At 48.5% G+C, this 19,218-nt stretch overlaps 1 protein-coding gene across 1 annotated transcript in view; it reads right to left on the bottom strand.

The window, feature by feature from the left end:
• Positions 1 to 953: 953 nt before the first annotated feature.
• The window catches only part of LOC126065086 (cadherin-5-like), a 68,160-nt gene continuing 49,895 nt past the window's right edge, over positions 954 to 19,218 (bottom strand). Inside the window, 3 exon segments of the mRNA XM_049864749.1 lie at positions 954 to 1,167; positions 4,005 to 4,067; positions 4,341 to 4,374. Of these exon segments, the coding sequence (XP_049720706.1) occupies positions 954 to 1,167; positions 4,005 to 4,067; positions 4,341 to 4,374 (311 nt within the window).

Raw genomic sequence — 19,218 nt, 5'->3', positions numbered from 1 at the left:
CAGGCTGGGGGTCAATAAGGTGGATTGTCCTCTGGTCACACAGGGAGAAAGAACCATCTAGTTCTACCCTCTCATTTTATACCTGGAGAAACCAGGCCCAGAGAGGAACAGGGACCTGCCCTAAGTCACATGGCCAGGAATGACACAGTGAAGCACGTGGGCAGGGCTCTGGCTCTGGGCTGTTCTGTAGCTCCCATGGGCTACAAGAGGAAAATGGGTCTTAGGAGCCACATCAGTACAGAACGTGAAGGCTTTGTTGTGGGAGGCACTGCATGGGGCTGGCAGAGTGGGGACCCGATTCAGCACCCTGGGTTGGGGGTCTCTCAACTTACCTTCCTGCTGTGTGCTTTTGACTGTGACTCACCTGGGCTCTCAGTTTCTCATTGAAAAATAATGATAGCAGCTGTAGTAGCCATGATACATTTGTCGTATAATGAGCACTCACTGTGTGCACGTCCCACATTTCATCCCGTTTGATCTCACGATCTGTGCAGGTGAATAGTATTATTAGCTCTACTCTGCAGACAAGGAAACTGAGGCTCAGGTGGGTTCGGCAACTTGTCAAAGAGGTGGAGTTGGGAGTTGAACCCAGGTGGTCAGGGAGCTCTTAACTTCTTACTGGTGGCCATACCCCTTGCCGCACAGGCTTGAGGGGGAGGTTCATGGAGGCCTTGGATGGGGTGAACAGAAAAGACCTGTGCTCACTGGTTTTGTAGCAGGGCCCTGGGGGTGGTAGGGCCAGGGTACATGGAGGGGGTGGGCAGGTGGACAGGGGGCAGGTCTCAGAAATGCTTCTCTCCTGCAGTCCTAGGGTCTCGGCAGCTGGACCCTGATACCTCATGTCTCCGTCATATCAAGAGTTAATTCCCCACACTCTGCTTGCAGGAACGTTGGCCCCCAGTGTTCCTGCCAAGGCTAAAGTAGAATGTTCGTCTTCTATGGAGTGGATGGATTTACTCGGGCCTCTGCTGGCTGGCCTGCTCAGGAGGTCGGGGAGAGAATCCAGGGTTGGTGCCCAGGGCATTCCAGCGACAAGGACGTCGTCTCCAGCTGTGCTGCTGCAGCTCAGACCCACAGTCTCCTTGCGAGCCCCTCTCCTTCAGCCTGCCCCCGATGGCACACATCGATGCTGCTGGACGAGGATGCTGGGGCTTCCAGATGCTCTTCCTGGATGGGGCATGGTGGTGGGGGGCAGGGAGAGAGCCTGGAAGCCCAGCATCCAGACGGGGCTGTGAGTGCTGCTCTGTGCACCCACGGGTACCCCTTCCTGCCCTGACAGCTGGGCTGAGTGCAAGACTCACTTGGCTGGTTTATTTTACTAGGTTTAAAAGAATTTTGTCTCCTCCCTAGGGCTGGGCCTTTATCTATTATAGATAAGACATGGGAGCTCAAGTTGGAGAAGGTTGTGTGTCAGTAACTGGAGGGCCATTGGCCCCTCCACAGAGCGGCCCTGTGATTTCTTCCATTTGTTTTGTTCTGCGGCACTTGGGGAAACAGCCATGGATATGATTTGCAGGTTTGCTTTTCTTGCAGCCTAGCAGTAGCAGCCTCAGAGGGGTGGTGGTGGGGGGGGATCTGGGCCTTGGATGCAGGTGAGGAGGTGACACTTCTGGGGGGGTTCCCCAGAGAGTGGTGGGGGCAGGACCTCGTCTTAGCAGATGGCTTGCTGCCCTGGCCCCAGCATCCAGGCAGAGCTGGGTGGGGCATGTGGCACTGACCGTGGGCACTGTTCTGGCTCCAGTTTCTTTGGTCTCTCTATGATCAGTCACACACAGACTGGTTCATGCCAGCTCAATGCTAAGACCGTAGACTCTCCTGTCCACCCAGCCTCCCAACACGACTCATTCTGTCTCTTCCTTTTTGGTATGGCAGTGCCAAGTTTGGGGGGTCAGGTTTGGGGGCTGAGGACATCATGGGAGAGGCATCTGGAGCCCAGCACAACAGGAGAAAGCCTGGAGCAACTTGAGGGCAATCCAAGCTCAGTGGATACCCCATTTTGAGCTTTTCCTCCCATAGTGAGGTGCTCATTTATCAGGGAACGTTTGCCCCAAAGGACAGTGAAGCAAGAAACAGGGTGTGTCAGGATATTCATGTTTGCCCTTCCAGATCTTTCTCCACCCTGCTCTGTGTCGGAAGCTGCCCTTCTGCGTTCTCGGGCTCCCTCACACTCTGGCTTCTGGTTCCATTTGGTCAGTGGGAGGCGGCAGCAGATCAGAGGACAGAAGGGAGAGTACAGGGTATTTCTTCCTGTGCCTCCCTCCCTGCAGGGCTGAGGGTTACAGTGGCTCCTGTCCCGTGGCTACAGCTGCAGCTCCCTCCTTGGTCCAGTCCCTTCCTCCCCAGCCCCCACCCGCAAGGACTAGGGGTGGTAACTCTCCTGGCTGTGTCCAGCCCCTGGGTGCTCCAGGCTCCCTTAAGCCTACCCAGATTTTTGTAAATAGCCATGCAGTGCGTTGAATGATGGCCCCCTCAAATAAACGTCCACACCCTACTTCCCAGAACCTCTGAGTGTGACCTGATTTGGCGATGTAATGAAGGATCTTGAGATGAGACCATCCTAGATCAGGGCAGATTAACCAATAAGCCAGGTACGCACGAGTTTACATGTGAACTCGTAGTGAACAATTTTACATGAGTTTTACCACATCTTCAAAAAACAGGTGAAATTCTTCACTGCAGATTAGTAAATACGCACAAGTAAACCCGTGTGTACCTTGTTAATTAGGTAATCTGGCTGTGTCCTAGATTATCTGGTTGGCCCCTAAATTCAATGACCAGTATGTCTTTTCATAAGAGATGGAAGAGGAGAAAGCCATGTGAACTCCCAGCCACAGACTTCCACCTAGTTTATAGGTCCTGGGTGGTTTGACTTAAAATATTATTCTCTACGTGCATGCAGAATTCATACTGATGGATCCTGGGAGCAAGTGCATCAAAGAGGTGGACAGCCAACCCCAGAATGGCTGAAACTGGGGCAGAGAGAGGGATCTTTAATAAGCAAGCCTTCAGAACTGCGTGACAAACACTCAGTCCTTTAAAAGCTGACCAGGGTCAGCCAGGAGCAGAATTAAATTCAGCCACCATGTGCCTGCCCTCCTTGAGCCTCTACCTCCCCACCTCTTCTAGAATGTTCTCCACTTGCCTTTTGGAATCTTGTATTCTGATCTCCAGACACCAGTAGGTCTCCTCCCCATCTCTCACCTCTGTCCCGAGAGAAAGGGATCTTCACCCCCGTCTCACAGAAGGGAAACCGAGGATCCCAGGGCATGTACCCTTGCCCGTGATGGTAGCTGGGGAGTCATGGAGCCTGGCTTCAGAGCCTGCCCTTCCTGGCTTTAATGCCCATGATCCTTCTTGTCCTGCTGTAGGAGGGAAGAATGCCTCCAGGGCTGGAGAAAAGCTTGGAGCAATAGCGCCAGGCCCAGGGAGCCTGGAGCCCCACTAGGGGTGAGCAGGGTGTTTGGAAGGCCAGGTGACTAATCCTGCCATTTCTCCAAGATCAGACGCACGTCCCGTGGAAAGAGACGTGCTTGACAGCAGCATCAGAGGGGAATCGATGGGTGAGGAGCCTGGATTCAATGGTGTTAAGCTGAGGATTTCATAGTCTGTCTTTCTGCCAGGAGAGTCAACAGTGGGCCAGGGTTGTTTAATCTTCCTGAATAAACAAGCAGGTGAGTTGCAGAAACAGCAGCTGTAGCCCAGTTGTGAGTGTCTGCATGTGAGTGTGCTCGTGTTGGGAAACGTGCATTTGCACTTATAGGTGTGCATGTCTGTATGTGAGTCTGTGTGAAGGGAAGAATGGGTGCACTGTGTATGGATGTGTGTGAATGCACATGTGTGCGTGAGTGTATGTGTGTGAGTGCACGTGTGTGAGAGGGTGTGTGTATGTGTGTGCGCTTGTGTGGGGGCAAATATGTGTGTGGGAGAGTGTGTGTGTGTTTAAAGCTGGATTCTGGGCACACGGACATCCAGTAGGGGCCAGAAAATGCTAGCCGTGTGCTTACCGGTAGTAGCCTGAGTGTTTATGCTTAGCTGTAACTGTCCCTTGTCCCTTGTCCCCTGTGTGGCTGGAAGAGATTTAGACAGGAACAAGGGCACAAAGCATGGGCAGGAGTGATCTTTGTCCTGCAGTGACTGAGAGGAGGGACGTGATGGTTTGAGCCTATGCTGAGTTGAGCCGCACCTTCCTGTCTTCTGGAGCCGTGACAGAGGACGACCTGGGGTGGCTGCCCGCATGGTGGTTAATTCATTCTTCCCTCTCAGCTTGTCCAGGGATCCACTAAATCATTACCCCATGCCATCAGGGAAAGGCACGGTTCCAAGTTCCAATCCTTTCTCACGTTGCCGAGGTGCCAATGGTCTCCCAACTGTCCACTGGAATGAGAGAGCAGGCACCTGGCTTGTTAAGGGAAAGTCCTGCTCCTCTGGCCTCCCACAGCCTGGGCTGCAACACCAGGTGACAAAGGCATGATTGTGATTGGTCGACACAGAGTTCTTCCTTGGAACTACATGTTCTTTGGGCCAAGTGGACGGTGGATTTGCATAAAAAGATTGTACTGCTGGGTGGGGTGAGAGTGGGGAGACAAGGACGGCTCCTAGTAAAACCCCGGGAGAGTGTCATCAACACCCCCCTCCCCAGCAGCCCTGGGACTGGCCACCACACAGTCTGCCCCCCCGCCCCCGGCCTGTCTAATGTTGGTGGCTGGGCCGTGACCAGGGCAGGGGCCAAAGCTGAGGTTTCAGCCTCAGCAGCTGGTGAAGCCCGCAGTGGGGCTTCCTGTTGTACAGCAGGTGAGAAATTTGCCTGGGGCTGGTGAACCGATCAGCAGCCTCTTCCTTGTCCTCCTTCTTGATAAAAATAAAATAAATAATAGCAGATGCTATTTCTTGTCCATTCATTGCCAGGCACGTTGCAAACATCATCTCATTTAATTCTCACACAGCTCCATGAAGTGGTTCTTCTTAGTACCCCCATTACACAGATTAGAAAACTGAGGCTTAAAGACTATGTACATGATGACAATAGCTTAGACACACTCAGCTATTGAATAGGGGAGCTGAGGCTCCAACCCAGCTCTTTTTATATCCATGGACACGGTCGTAGTTTTCTAGGGCTGCTGTAACAAATGACCATAAACTGGGTAGCTTAAGGAAACCCTGGCGGCGTAGTGGTTAAGAGCTATGGCTGCTAACCAAAAGGTTGGCAGTTTGAATCCACCAGGCGCTCCCTGGAAACTCAATGGGGCAGTTCTAATCTGTCCTATGGGGTCGCTATGAGTCTGAATTGACTCGATGCAACAGGTGTTTTTGGGGTGGCTTAAAACAACAGAAATTTATTCTCTTGCAGTTCAGAAGGCCAGAAGCCTGAACTCGAGTTGTCGCGGGGCTATGCTCCCTCTGAAGGCCTTGAGAGCTAGCCTCTGTTCCAGGCCTCTCTTCTAGCTTCTGGTGGTTGCTGGCAGTCCTTGGAATGCCTTGGCTTGTAGCTGCATTGCTCCACTCTGTGCCTCCGTCTTGCCTGGCCTTCTGCCTGTATGTATCTCTACATCCAGATCTCCCTGTCCGTGTAAGGACACCAGCCATTGGATTTAGGACCCACCCCGATTCAGTAGAATCCAGAAGAATTGACGCCTTTGAATTATGGTGTTGGTGAAGAATATTGAGTATACCATGGGCTGCCAGAAAAACAAACAAAACGGTCTTGGAAGAAGTGTAGCCAGGATGCTCCTTGGAAGTCAGGATGGAGATCAAAGATTAGACAGGTCCATAAAACAAAATGAGACTAAAGGGGCACAGCAGCCCAGGGGCAAGGACTAGAAGGCAATGGGGACAGGAAAGCTGGTAAAAGGGAACCCAAGGCCGAGAAGTGAGAGTGTTGACATGGGGTTGTTAACCAGTGTCATAAAACAGTATGTGTACTAACTGTTTAATGAGAAGATAGTTTGTTCTGTAGACCTTCAGCTAAATTTCAATTAAAAAAAAAAAAAAGAAGTAAGGATGACGGGATATCATCTCACATACTTTGGACATGTTATCAGGAGGGACCAGTCCCTGGGGAAGGACATCATGCTCGGTAGGGGGTCAGCGAAAAAGAGGAAGACCCTCAACAAGATGGATTGACATAGTGGCTGCAACAATGGGCCGAAGCATAACAATGATTGTGAGGCAGGTGCAGGACCAGGCAGTGTTTCGTCCTGTTGTGCATAGGGTCGCTATGAGTTGGAACCGACTTGAAGGCACCTAAAAACACTTAGTCCAGTATCACCTTATCTTCACTGGATTACATCTGCAAACTCCTTATTTTCAAATATAGTTACATTCACACATGCCAGATTAGAACTTCAGCATATCTTTTTGGGGGACACAGTCCAATCCACAGCAGGCAGTTTGTTAGCCACAGCTCTTGCTTGGGAGCAGTGGGCCCATGCTGCTTCTTCCTCTGATGTCCCCCTGTGTCTCCAAGAGTGCCTTGCACATACAGCCAATTAAAACATTGATTTGGCATCCCTTAGTGATCTCTTGAGTCTTGATGAGAGAGTTAGGTTTAATCAAAACTTTTGACAAATCCCGAATGAATTTTTCCTAGTCCGTTGATTTGTTTATTCTGTAAACATTTGCTGAGAATCCATGTATACCTAGGATATCCTGTGGGGTTATTTTCTCAGTCCCCATCCAGTATAGACTCTAATTATACCCAAAGTTTTGAAAAGGCAATGTTTTCCCTGGTATTTGGGTAACACACCCTGACTACCCACCGGGGCGTCCTCACCCTCTGGATGGGGAGTAATACCCAGTTTTCGGAGCCTCTTCCCCACCATGGTGAAATGCAAATGGCACAACTTTTCCAAAGAGCAATGGAATTTTATTTACTGAAACATTTTAAACTACTTTCAGTTGTCAGATAAAATGGGAGATAGAATGACCAAAACCAAACCCAGTGCTGTCGAGTCAATTCTGACTCAGAGCGACCCTACAGGACAGAGTAGAACTGCCCCACAGAGTTTCCAAGGAGTGCCTGGCAGATTTGAACTGTGGACCCTTTGGTTAGCAGCTGTAGTACTTAACCACTACACCACCAGAGTGACAGTTAATTCAAATACTGAGAGCATTAGCTAGATAGCTTTAGGAAGAATATTACTTCCTTCCTGAGCCAACCAATGTTTATAAAATTTAAATAATAGTACAGAAAAGAATAATAGCAATTAGATTATATCACAATTATAATTTCTGTAGAGTTATTCTTGTACCAGCATTCATAACATTAAACAAAATAACACTTTAATAACTGCATTTAATTTTTAGTTTCTTAATTCTATTTAGGAATTCTATAGGCCATGAGGATTTCAAGAAGATATTTGGGAATTTTTCCTACCCTGAGTGGATGAATTGGAAATGGAATGCCACCTTTGCCACCTCAAAACAGGAGGAAAAACTCCAAAATCGTGTACAGGGTTCATGATGCATCTTTAATTGAGATGCAATAAAGAATATACAGTATAATGAAAAAAAAGAAAAAGAAGAAAGCATTGGAGAAAGAGAAGGCAACCCAAATGTCTTGCTTCTCTTCTGACCTCAGTTGAGCGCTTTTAAATATCACAAATGAGAGGTAAGAGATCATAGGGGCCACCTGACTGCTGACATTGATAAAATATTACTGCACCTGTCCTAAAACATCAATGTCCAACATGTGACTACTAAAACATAAGTCATAAAATTATAATAATTTTTAAAATACAATGTCAGAAGTGTTCTTTTATACCAGAGGTCCTTTCCACGGTGGTGTCATTTGACTTCAGTTGGGACTGAATACTAATTTTGACACTTCGCCATTTGGCCAATGTGTGTGGTTTGTAATTTCTGGTTTGCTCGCCGGCATTTTCCCGTGGACTCTGACATGTCTGAGTGCCATCTTGCTGCCCTCTCCCCAGCCATACATTTCCTGGCACATAAGAAGTGCTCAATCAATTCTTGTTGAAGGAACAAAGTGCAGCCCAAGGCATTATTATTCTTATAACCAGGGGGCAGCTGTTAACTCAAAACTAATAGATTAGGCACTTTAGTTATATCTACGAAATCTCTTCACCTTTGCCATATAATGTGACCTAACCAAGGCAGCCAACACCCATCTGTCAGTTCGTCCTACTGTTGTGCCTTGTGTGTTGCTTGATGCTGGAAGCTATGCCACTGGTGTTTTAAATATCACTCACGGTGGACAGGTTTCAGTGGAGCTTGCAGACTAAGACAGATTAGGAAGAAAGACCTGGATCACAATGAAAACCCCATGGACCACAACAGAACATTGTCTGATATAGTGCTGGAAGATGAGCCCCCTAGGCTGGGAGGTGACAGTGGACTCAAGCATGCCAGTCATCATGAGGATGGTGTGGTGCTGGGGTTTTTGCTCTTGTACGTGGGGTTGCCATGAGTCAGAGCTGACTCGACAGCAATTAACAACAACGACCACCACAACCACAACTGAGTAATTCTCCCCACATTCCTGATCCTACTTCAGGTCTTGTCCAGATTTCCTGAGCCCCAGCGCTCCCTGGGACACCTGTATCCTTTCAGCCTGGAAACACCACCAAAGGGAAGTACCACTATCCCACCTGCCCACACCTCTGCTGGGTGCAGACCGTCTAAACCCAGAAGAAGCATCAGACTCCCTTAGCCTGTGGATCTCAGCCGCTGGGAGAGCTGTCAAACCCAGCACTCACCAAGGCCTTCTGAGGCCCTGACCAATGCCTCCAGAACAAACTGTGTAGTCTTTATTTACTAGGTGACTTCACTGGGTGCTTACTAAGCACCATGTATTGCTCTAAGCATCTTTCCCCTATTATCCAATTTGACCATCCCTACAACCCATGAGATTCCCACTATCCACATTCCTGTTTTAGAAAAAAAAAGGGGGGGGGGGGCGGGGAGGCACTCAGACAGGCTAAGAAATTCGTCCCAGGCCATACAGCTGGCAGGTGGCAGAGCCGGGACTTGAATGCTGGTCCTCCTGACTCCAGAACACATGTGCTTAATCGCTCTGGTAACGTGCCTTCTCCCATAATGTTCCAGACCTCGAGCCCAGCTTTCACACTTTGCTGATGGATAAAGGTTCAAGGTTCAAGGCCTCCACCCAGAAGGTCAATGGCATTATTGCTTTAATTTCAAGCCTGAACCTGGGGCATGCAGACCAAAGCCAAAGGCAGGGGAACAGTCTCTGCTTTCTTCATTCTCCACCGCTGGCAACGTTACGGTTGTATCTGCTGGGATAGATCTTGCCGGCTTTCGAGAGCTCTCCGCAAGGGAAATGTGCACAGAAAAACAATCCATTTGGTGCTGGTTGGAGAGGAAAATGCTGGCTGCTTTTTAATTTACCTCGTGAAATGGCTGCTGGAGGACGTGAGTTACGGCCACTAGATTACGGGGCCAAGAGCCAGGCACTTTGGTGTCCAGTCCTTACCCTGGATAACACGGGGTATCTAAGAACACCTTCTAAATGCCTCTTGAAGAAACGACTTGGCCAAACTCTCAGGAGGCAGGCGCTTTGCTTCAAGGCATTTTAATTGCCCAGTGAACCTGCAGCAGGGAGGCAGGGCCGAGCTGAGAGGACAGCAGCAGTCTGGCTGGAACAGCAGGGCCCAGAGACAGTTGTTCCCTCCTGCCGCTCTGTCCTCTGAGTCATCCAGCAAACACTCCGGGGCAGTGTTGTCCAATAGAAACGGAGCGGGAGCCACGGGTGCCATTTTTCATTTTCTAGTAGCCGCATTAAAAAAAAAAAAAAAAAGTAAAATTGAAAGTGAAAATTTAAAAAGTAAAATTAAATTAAATATACTTTATTTAATCCACTATATTCAAAATACTATTTCAGCATGTAATCTATATGAAAGTTGTTAATGAAGTATTTTACATTCTTTTGATGGTACTAAATCTTTGAAATCCAAAGTTATTTTAAACTTACCAGTAGATCAATTGCTGTCATGTGCGCTCTGACTCAGGGTGACCCCATGTGTGTCAGAGTAGAACTGTGCTCCCTAGGGTTTTCAATGGCTGATTTTTTGTAAGCAGATCACCAGGCCTCTCTTCCAAGGCACCTCTGGGTGTTCTTGAGCAGCCAAACACTGAACTGTTTGTACCACCCAGGGACTCCTTTACACTCCCATCAGATCTCAATTAGAACTAGGCTTGTTTCAAGTGCTCAGTAGCCACAGACCAGGTTGGCCTGTAGTATAGCTCTGGTCATCACCTGCCTCTGCTCAAAGACCTTCAGTGGCTCCCCATTGCCCAAAGGCTGGAGCCAGCCAGATGTTACAACAGTTTGGGACCACCTCTGCCTCCAGCACTGAGTTTTTATGGGGTGTGAATGGGCGTTTATTGTGTACCTACTATGTCCCGTGGGTGGTGGTGCAGACCCTTAAGTGCTTGGCTACTAACCAAAAGTTTGGAGGTTCAAATTCACCCAGAGGTGCCCCAGAAGAAAGGCCTGGCGGTCTATTTATGAAAAATCAGCGGCCGAAAACCCTATGGGACAGAGTTCTGCTCTGACATACATGGAGTCACCCTGAGTTGGAGCTGACTGGACGGCAACTTGCGTTTACTGGTGTCACTCTGTCCTCGCCTCAAGGTCTCTGAGCTCCGTTAATCATATTTCTGTGGGTCCTCACTGAATCTTGTCAGACATGTGGACGCATCAGGCATTGTGTTAGGCGCTTTGCATAATTCACTATTGTAATTCTCACGTTAACCCCATGGTATAGGTATTTAATTTCCAATTTGCTATTTTAATTCTCACGTTAACCCCATGATATAGGTATTTAATTTCCAATTTGCTATTTTAATTCTCACGTTAACCCCATGATATAGGTATTTAATTTCCATTGTACAGAAGGAAAAATGAAGGCTCAGAGGAATTAATTTAAATCCAGATTGATCAGATTCCAAGTTGCTTTTTCAGCTACCTTGAGCCTGGCACCTTAGCTGGACACATTCTGACCAGCTGCCTCCCAGTTGACCCTGAGTTACAGTGACCACATGTGTGTCAGAGTAGAACTGTGCTTCACAGGGATTTCAGTGCTTGGTTTTTTTTTTTTTGAAAGTAGATCACGAGATCTTTCTTCCAAGCCACCTCTGGGTGAACTTGAATCTCCAACCTTTTGGTTAGCAGTTATTAACTCTTTGTACCACCCAGGGACTCTGGACACATTTTAAGTTCCAGTATTTACCGGATTGAATTGAAACAAGTTTCTCGGCTCATCCTTGGGACCCACGGCGGGGACGTGGAAGCGGCAGGATGTGTACTGTTTGGTATCCTCCTTGGTCAGTGTGACGCAGTCTCAGGTCGGCCGCCAAGAGTGCTGACAGCGGCCTCTTTGGGATCTGGGTCGAGCGGAACCAGCGCTCTCGGCAGCCAGGCAGCAAATTGCAAGGCCTCTGACTGCATGCCATAAAGGCCCCCTCCCTGCATCGGGCTGATAACTGACGCTCTGCACCTCAGGCTCCCTGAGCCACTGCTGTTTATGCGACGCATGATTCACACTCGTTTATTGCCAGAGTGTGACGCTTTGCCTTCGTACCTTATTTCGAGCACAATAAAAATAAAGATGAGCTCCTAATCAAATGTCAGGAGAAAATGTCAATACGGATTACCAAAAAGAGAGCTGACGTTATTGTTCATCCTGTCTGTGAATTCTCTCTAATTAGTCAAATAAATATGCAGTCCTCCCACTCGGGTGTGTGTTTGTTTGCTTTAAAACATTGTAATTACAGCCCCCGCTTTGGAAACTTCTGGGAACCGGAGCCTGGGCTTTGGCTAAGGGGCCGGGAGCCAGCGCTCGGGCTGGGATGAAACCACCGCCTGTATAAGTTACTGGGGCAATAATCATTCAGTCAGAAGCAGGCTGCGTTTGGCACCACCTTCACTCAAACACCATCAGTGGCTCCCTAGGCTTGCTGGCATCAGCACCAACTCCACTCTACACAGGAGAAAGAGAACCGGGTGGGGAGCCTGGAGGGGTGAGATCTGCGTGACCTTGAGCAGACCACTGACCTCTCTCTGTGCCTCTGCCTCCTCTTTAATGAAAAGGAGGAGGCAGGTCTATCTGGCCCCCAGGCCTGAGGCTATGCTGGTTGTCGGTCTCTCAGTGGGCTTGCCCCTTCTCTCCAGCTAATTCACACGTCCCTGTTCCTGCAAGAAAACCCTAGAACTTCTGCGAGAGAAAACCATAGAACTTCAGAGAACATTTGTTGGCCTTAGTTTTCACTGAGTCGGTTCTGCACCATCTTCATGATCATTGGTATGTGGGAGTCCTCTCTTGTGGCCACTTTGTATTTTGAGTGTCCTCCAACCCAGGGGGCTCATCTCCTGCACTAAGTCTGACAATATTCCTGTTGTGATCCATAGGGTTTTCACTGGCTAATTTTCGGAAGTAGATCACCAGGCCTGTGTTCCTAATCTGTCTTAGTGTGGAAGCTCCACTGAAGGCCATCCCCCATAGGTGACCCTTCTGGTGTTTGAAATACCCATGGCATAGCTTCCGGCATCATGGCTACCTGTAAGCCACTACAATACAACAAACTGACAGCTGGGTGGTAGTCAGTATATATTTAGTTCTTATCTATTCCTTCTATTTTTGTGTATGTTTGAGACTATATATGATATTAACAGGACATGTGTATGACTAATAAATAAATCCTGATACGGAGTTTGTGACATGTCCTGAAAATACATTTTACTAAAAAGTCTGTGTGACTGAAAAAAAAAAAAAGAGACAACTGGTTTAAAGAATGGGGGGTTTAGATGAAATAAACTGGAGTCAGAAGGCCAGCTTTAGAATCCTGGTCCTCAGGCAGTGTCCGGCCTCCCTTGTTCTGAGATGGGACTAATCCTGTCTGGATGATTTGTTTTATGGGCGCTGATGGTTCAGTAATAGAATTCTTTCCTTCCATGGAGGAGACCCAGTGTGATGGTTGAGGTTAAGGTTGTGTGTCAACTTGGCTGATTTGCAGTGGTTTGGCCGTCATATGATGATGTGATCACTTCCATGATGAGATTTGATGTGATGTGATCACTTCCATGATGGGATCTGCTATGAATAGCCCATCAGTTGAAAAGGCATGTGGCCTCCATTGAATATAAGTGGACATTCTGGTAAGGCTTGTGGCTTTTTGTTAGTTCTGGATCCTGCAGCTGACTCCTGTTCATCTGACCTCCAGTTCTTGGGACTAGAACTAGCAACTTGCCTGGCGATCTTGGGACTCATTGATCTTTGCAGCCTGTGAGCAATAGCCCTGCTCTCTGACCTGCTGATCTGGGGTTTGCCAGCCCCTGGGGCTACGTGAATCAGGAGAAGCCTCTGTTCTGACCCATGGACTTCGGGCGTTCCAGCCTCTACAAATGCTTGAGCACTTCCCTCTCTATGTATTTATACAGAAAGCCTGGTGGCATAGTGGTTAAATGCTATGACTGCTGACCAAAAGGTCGGCAGTTGGAATCCACCAGGCGCTGCTTGGAACCCCTATGGGGTAGCACTACTCTGTCCTATAGGGTCTCTATGAGTCAGAACTGACTGAATGGCAGTGGGTTCTTTTTTTTTTTTTTTTATGTATTTATACACTTTGCTGGTTTTGCTACTCTAGAGAACCCAGCCTTAGGTGCCTGGGTTCGATTCCCAGCCGATGCACGTCATGTGAAGCCACCACCCATCTGTTGGTGGAGGCTTGTGTGTTGCTTTGATGGAAAAAGTTTCAGCAGAGCTTCCAGACTAAGATGGACTAGGAAGAAAGGCCTGGTGATCTACTTCTGAAAATCAGCCAATGAAAACCCTGTACTTTGTAAAGTCTACCTCCTCTGCGTGATGAGGGAGACAAATCGGTTGGGGCCAGCGCGCAGGAGCACCTATCCCTATTGTGAGCCAGGCAGTGTGCTGGGCTTTACATGAAGGGCCACAAAGCTCCATAGAGAAGGAATTGTTATCCTCATGAACAGATCAGGAGACAGGCTCAGAGAGGCGGAGCCAACGGCCAAGGTCATACAGCTTATGTGCTTTAGGGTCCAGCTTTGAGTCTGAAGCTCCAGGTCTCAGCACTGTATCTGACTTTTCGTCATCTGTAGCCTGATCTTCCAGCCATGCCGTCTTCTGTAAGTCAGTCTGACCATCTCCTTCATACATCGTTGCCAGGCTGGGATAGATTTGTTGGCGTAAGATGCCATTGACCTTATCTAATAAAAAGAATCAGGACTGAAGGAGTCTGTTTAATCCATTATTAAAGATCATTTAATCTTCCCTGTAGCAAAATTAGCTGTTAACCCTCCTGTTAGCATAACCCAGCCAGTATTACTAGGTAATTAGGCAAAAAATCAGTTCAGTGATATGTGAGCTGAGCTCAGGGAATTCCCCATTGTTGGTGCATATTAACGTTACGCCTTAGAAGTTGAAGAAATATTCTGTTAAGTGGGAAAAGAGTTGCAGAAATTCTATTGTTAAAAGTCAAGTACAGAGTTACTTTTTTTTTTTTTTTCCCTAAATCAAATTAATTTCTGTCTCAAGGCAAAAAAAAAAAAAAAAAGTAAATTAAAAATCACAGGCTGCCACCTCCTCCCAGGCCCTGTTTCCTCCTGGGTTTCCATCCCTCCTGGCTGGAGTTTCCGGTTTCTCTGGCCCACTTTGGGCCTCGGAGGATGCCTAGCTTGAGGGCTTTCTGCTCCAGGGAGTGCCTGACTATGGTGGGTGGGCTGTCTGCCCTTCCCTCCACCTGTCCACCCTTCTGGTTCCTTCTCTTCCTCCTGGGCAGTTGTTGGGGGTGAGGAGGGAGGGCAATGTCTGAGACCCTAAGACACAGGGAGGGCCTGTGTTTCATGATGTGGAGTGGCCCCATCATGGACACGGGGTTGCTGGGACACTGATCACCCTCCATTGGGCAGGGAGGTGCCTATGTAGCTGTGAGTGGGCATGGAGGAAGTGGGGAGCGCTGGACAAATAGAGCAGACAGTGAGCAGGTGCTCCCAGGTAAGTGAAACACAAATGCATTAGAGGCAGGCACTCGCCCCCTGCACTAACAGAGGCCCCCACTGGGGTGAGTGTGTGTGTGTGTGTTTGTGTTTTGGGGGGGTGGTATGTGGGGAGGAGGGTACACAGCAGCCTGGTGCAGCCAAGGAGCTGCCAGACTTGGAGTAGACAGGTGTGGGTTGAGTCTTCACTCCATTACTCAACGTTCTTGTGGCCTCAAGCAAATCTCATACCTGCTTTGGGCACCGATTTCTTCACCTGGACAATATAAATTTGCCAACCTCTGGGACTGTGGTGAGGGCTACATGTGATAATATTCCTGAAGCTTCACCAGTGGGAAGAATTCCAAGGTCTCGGAGCAGCCGGCGGTGACAATGCTTGGCCAAGAACGTGGGAGGCGGCAGACATTTACCAACCTACTGTGTACTGGGAGCCCTGCTAGGCCCACAACACGTTTGTGATGGCTCATGGGTTCACTTGAAGAATTCCCAAGGATATTAGAGTTCTTCAGGATAATTGCAGACTCTTGACCCTGCGAGGGACCTTTGGATGCCCAGTAGGGTGACCAACTCATCCCGGTTTGTCTGGAACTTTCCTGACTTAAACACTAAAACTCCCACATTCTAGGAAACCCCTCAGTCCTAGGCAAACTAGGATAGCTAAATCGAAAACCAAACCAAACCCAGTGCTGTCGAGTTGATTCCGACTCATAGCGACCCCACAGGACAGAGTAGAACTGCCCCACAGAGTTTCCAAGGAGCGCCTGGGGGATCCGAACTGCCGACCCTTTGGGTAGCAGGCATAGCACTTAACCACTATGCCACCAGGGTTTCCTACTAGGATAGCTAAAAACACCTAAAAAAGCAGTCCTGGGTCCAGGTTCCATGGCAAGGCAGCGGCAGAACTGCTTTTGACGTGGACCCACCTTTTTGGGCTAAGATGGAATCCAGCCTGGTGCCTACATGAGGAGGACCCACATTCCATGTGTAGCACCCCAAAGAGACGAAGTTTTCTCATTCTCACCTGTTGATATCTGACTCACAATTGTTCTTTGTTAACTCCATTATTTTTAATTGGCAAGAATGCAGCCAACAGGAAGCCTCTGGACATTTTCTCTTTAATGAAACACAATTTGATTACAAATCATCAGAGTCCCCTGGCAGACAGCCTTTTCTAGAGGGTTTCAGACTGCCTTGGCTACCTTAGCACCATCTCTGCCCATCGGGGGTCCAGTGGAGGCTGCTAAAGTCCTCTGCCAGGGGAGGGGCCACCACCCCCAGCCAGCCCATGCGTTAATGTCAACTTTACTGCGGGGGCGAGGGGTTTGAAAACATCTTTCTTCATTTCCTTTGGCGGAGGCTTGGTGGCACAACGGTTAAGCACTCGGCTGCTAACTGAAAGGCCGGCAGTTTGAACCCACCGAGTGACTTCGTGGGAGAAAGACCTGGTGATCTGCTCCCATAGAGGTTACAGCTTAGGAAACCCAGGGGGCAGTTCCACATTGGCAGTTCACATTGGGTCGTTACGTGAATCAACTCCATGGCACCTAACAATAACATCTCCTTTAAGTCCCTGCACGAGGAGTACTCTTTGTGGGTCCCTGGACACATACAAAGTTTTGATCAATATGTAACATTTATTTTTTGTTGCAACTGCTAATGGACACCGTCTTGGCCAATGTCAAGCTGACCAGATATGGGGCTGTGGTGAGTCAGCTGGTTAAAAGTAAAAGAGGAGAGCTGTGCAGCCCAGTCACGCGAGCATGTATGTTTACCAGGAGGTTGGAGAGCTTGGGCTTGTGGATGTAGGAGGCAGCGCAGGCACAGCCTGGCTCCAAACAGCCTTACAAGGCTGACGGGCAATACCAGTGGGCAGTGTGGTCACTGAGGCACTTTAATGGACACGGTGAGACCTGGTGACACTGAGCCTGGGACAGAGTGGTAATGACTTCCTGAACATTGTTTGGAGTTTTGTCAGTCTGGCACATGTGCCCGCCAAATTTTTATCACTTAATGCCATGCCTGCCACAAACACGAGGCAGTTGAGAACCAGGGTCCCCAATCCTTATTTCCTTTGGTCAGCTCAGGCTCCTCAGATCCTATACTCACCTCCAGACTTCCACCTTCATTGACCTATGCATCTACCCTCCCCACCCGCAGCTAAATGTAAGCCACAGCATCGGAACCCGTTGGAATCAGCAGATCGGCAGATGGGTCCCAACAAGGACTCAGGCTCTCACTGATGGATTCCTGAATCCAAATTTGCCTGGTATTAGTTTTGTGTTCTTGAGCAAGTGACTTAGTCTTTCCGAGCTTAGCTTCCTTAGCGGTGCAATGGGGTTAATAATAAGTACCCATGGGGGTCATGGTGATGAATGGATGAGATGATGTGAGGGAGAAGGTTAGGGGTTTGTCAACAGCAATGGGCATGTGGTAGAGTGAGACGGGGATTGAGTATGGGCTGCTCTTTAGCGGTGGCATGGTCTTGGGGAAGCTATTTGGCCTCTCTGGGGGTCAGTTTCTTTACCTGTAGAATGAGGGTAAAGGTAGCACTAGCTCATAGGGCTGTGATAGGGGTGGAAAGACATGCAAGTACAAGCATCGAGGGCAGTGTCTGACACACAGTAAACTCTAGAGTCCAGTATGGATGGCGTTCCTTGGATTGGACAATGTGGTGGGCAGTACTCTATTAAACAGTCACATTTATTATTATTATTATTATACTGCCCATATTGTGGTTATAATGGCCAAGTGGTGAACTCCTTGGTGTTCAGCTACAGAAAGAGAGACCAGCAGAGGTGGAATGAGTGGCCCAGAGTTATGTGCACAGTGATGGCAAGGCCAGGCCTGGATGCAGGCTCTGGTTATCTTTCTGATCCTTCGGGGTTTGGTCTGGGCCCCAGGGGAACTTGCTCAGATCCCGGGAAGAGGGTCTTACCTGCACAAGAAGATATGAAGCCTTCTTTTCTGTTCCTTCCAGTCATCAACAAGAAGAAGCTGAGTGTAGCATGATGCACCCAGGGCACTGAGCAGAAGGGCTGGCTCTAGTCCTTGTTATCACACACTATCTGTGTGACCTTGGGCAAGTCCCTCCTCCTCTCTGGTCCACTCAGTGTCTGCATTTGTAATATTGGAGAATTGCGCTGAAACACCCTAGGTTCTCTCTCTTTTCCGTCATACCATGAGTTTCTAGGTGCCATCTCTATTTCGTTTTCATGCACAATCTTGCTCCAAATCCCATCTCTGCGTTCCAGGTACAATGCACGTTCCTCGATACCAAGGACCCTCCCCGGAAGAGTCTAGTATGTGCCCCACACATGTGGGATAACTAACTTTTGATCCACATCTGTCAGAAACACCCCAGATATGCAGAAAAGTGGATGACAATAGCTATTTACATTCTATTTGTATTTGGCAATGTGAAGGTCAGAAATTTCCATCGAGAGAGATGACAGGAAGAAACAAAAGCATGAGCACTTTGCTGTAGCTCAACTTGAGATGACACCTTCACCATCCTGTTGTTGCTACCTGGCTGGGGTTCTGTGCCCTGTGGCTCATGTGTGGTGTCACTTCCCACAGATTCTTCTACTACTTTGCGTGTCTTGGTTCATAGCCTTCTTACTTCCCCTCTTTGGTTCCACAGTTTCAGCCATAGGTGTTTGTGGTTTCTCCCTTTCTGTAATTGTTTGAAAATACATAGTGTCGAAGCAAATCTCCTTTATCTCACTTCTAATCCCTCGGGGTTTTGCTATTCTAGGAGTTTCTCTCTCTGCCCTCCTCTCTGTCTCCCTCCTGTGCCTATTCTATCCTCAAGGGACTCAGATTTCTTGGGGGAGGTCACACAGGGATTGCTTACTTGGCAGGATTAGATATCAGCCTTGCCCTAGAAAGCAAGGATATCTAGGATGCCACAGTGACCCATGGCCCACTTGTCTCCCCATCCCCTCTCGTACCTCATACCCAATATTTCAGAGATGTTGAGCTATGAGGAAAAGAAAGATGAAGATATGAGAGAGGAGATGTTCCTTGATGTAGGGACAGGCCATTGCCAGAGAATCACAAGACTTGTATTGGATTTGACTCCAACTTGTCACTTCCACATCTGGGACTCAGTTTCCTCATATGAAAAATTAAGGCATTGAAATAAGTAAAACATAAAGTCCATTTCAAGCTCTAAAAAGAGAGAAGGCATTACCAGGTTTTGAGTCCCTATTGCGGGGAGGTAC

This window comes from Elephas maximus, chromosome 21 (genome assembly GCF_024166365.1).
Source record: "Elephas maximus indicus isolate mEleMax1 chromosome 21, mEleMax1 primary haplotype, whole genome shotgun sequence".
Lineage (NCBI taxonomy): Eukaryota > Metazoa > Chordata > Mammalia > Proboscidea > Elephantidae > Elephas > Elephas maximus.
Note: the sequence above shows the minus strand (reverse complement) of the source record. Positions and strands in the feature narration are given on the sequence as shown.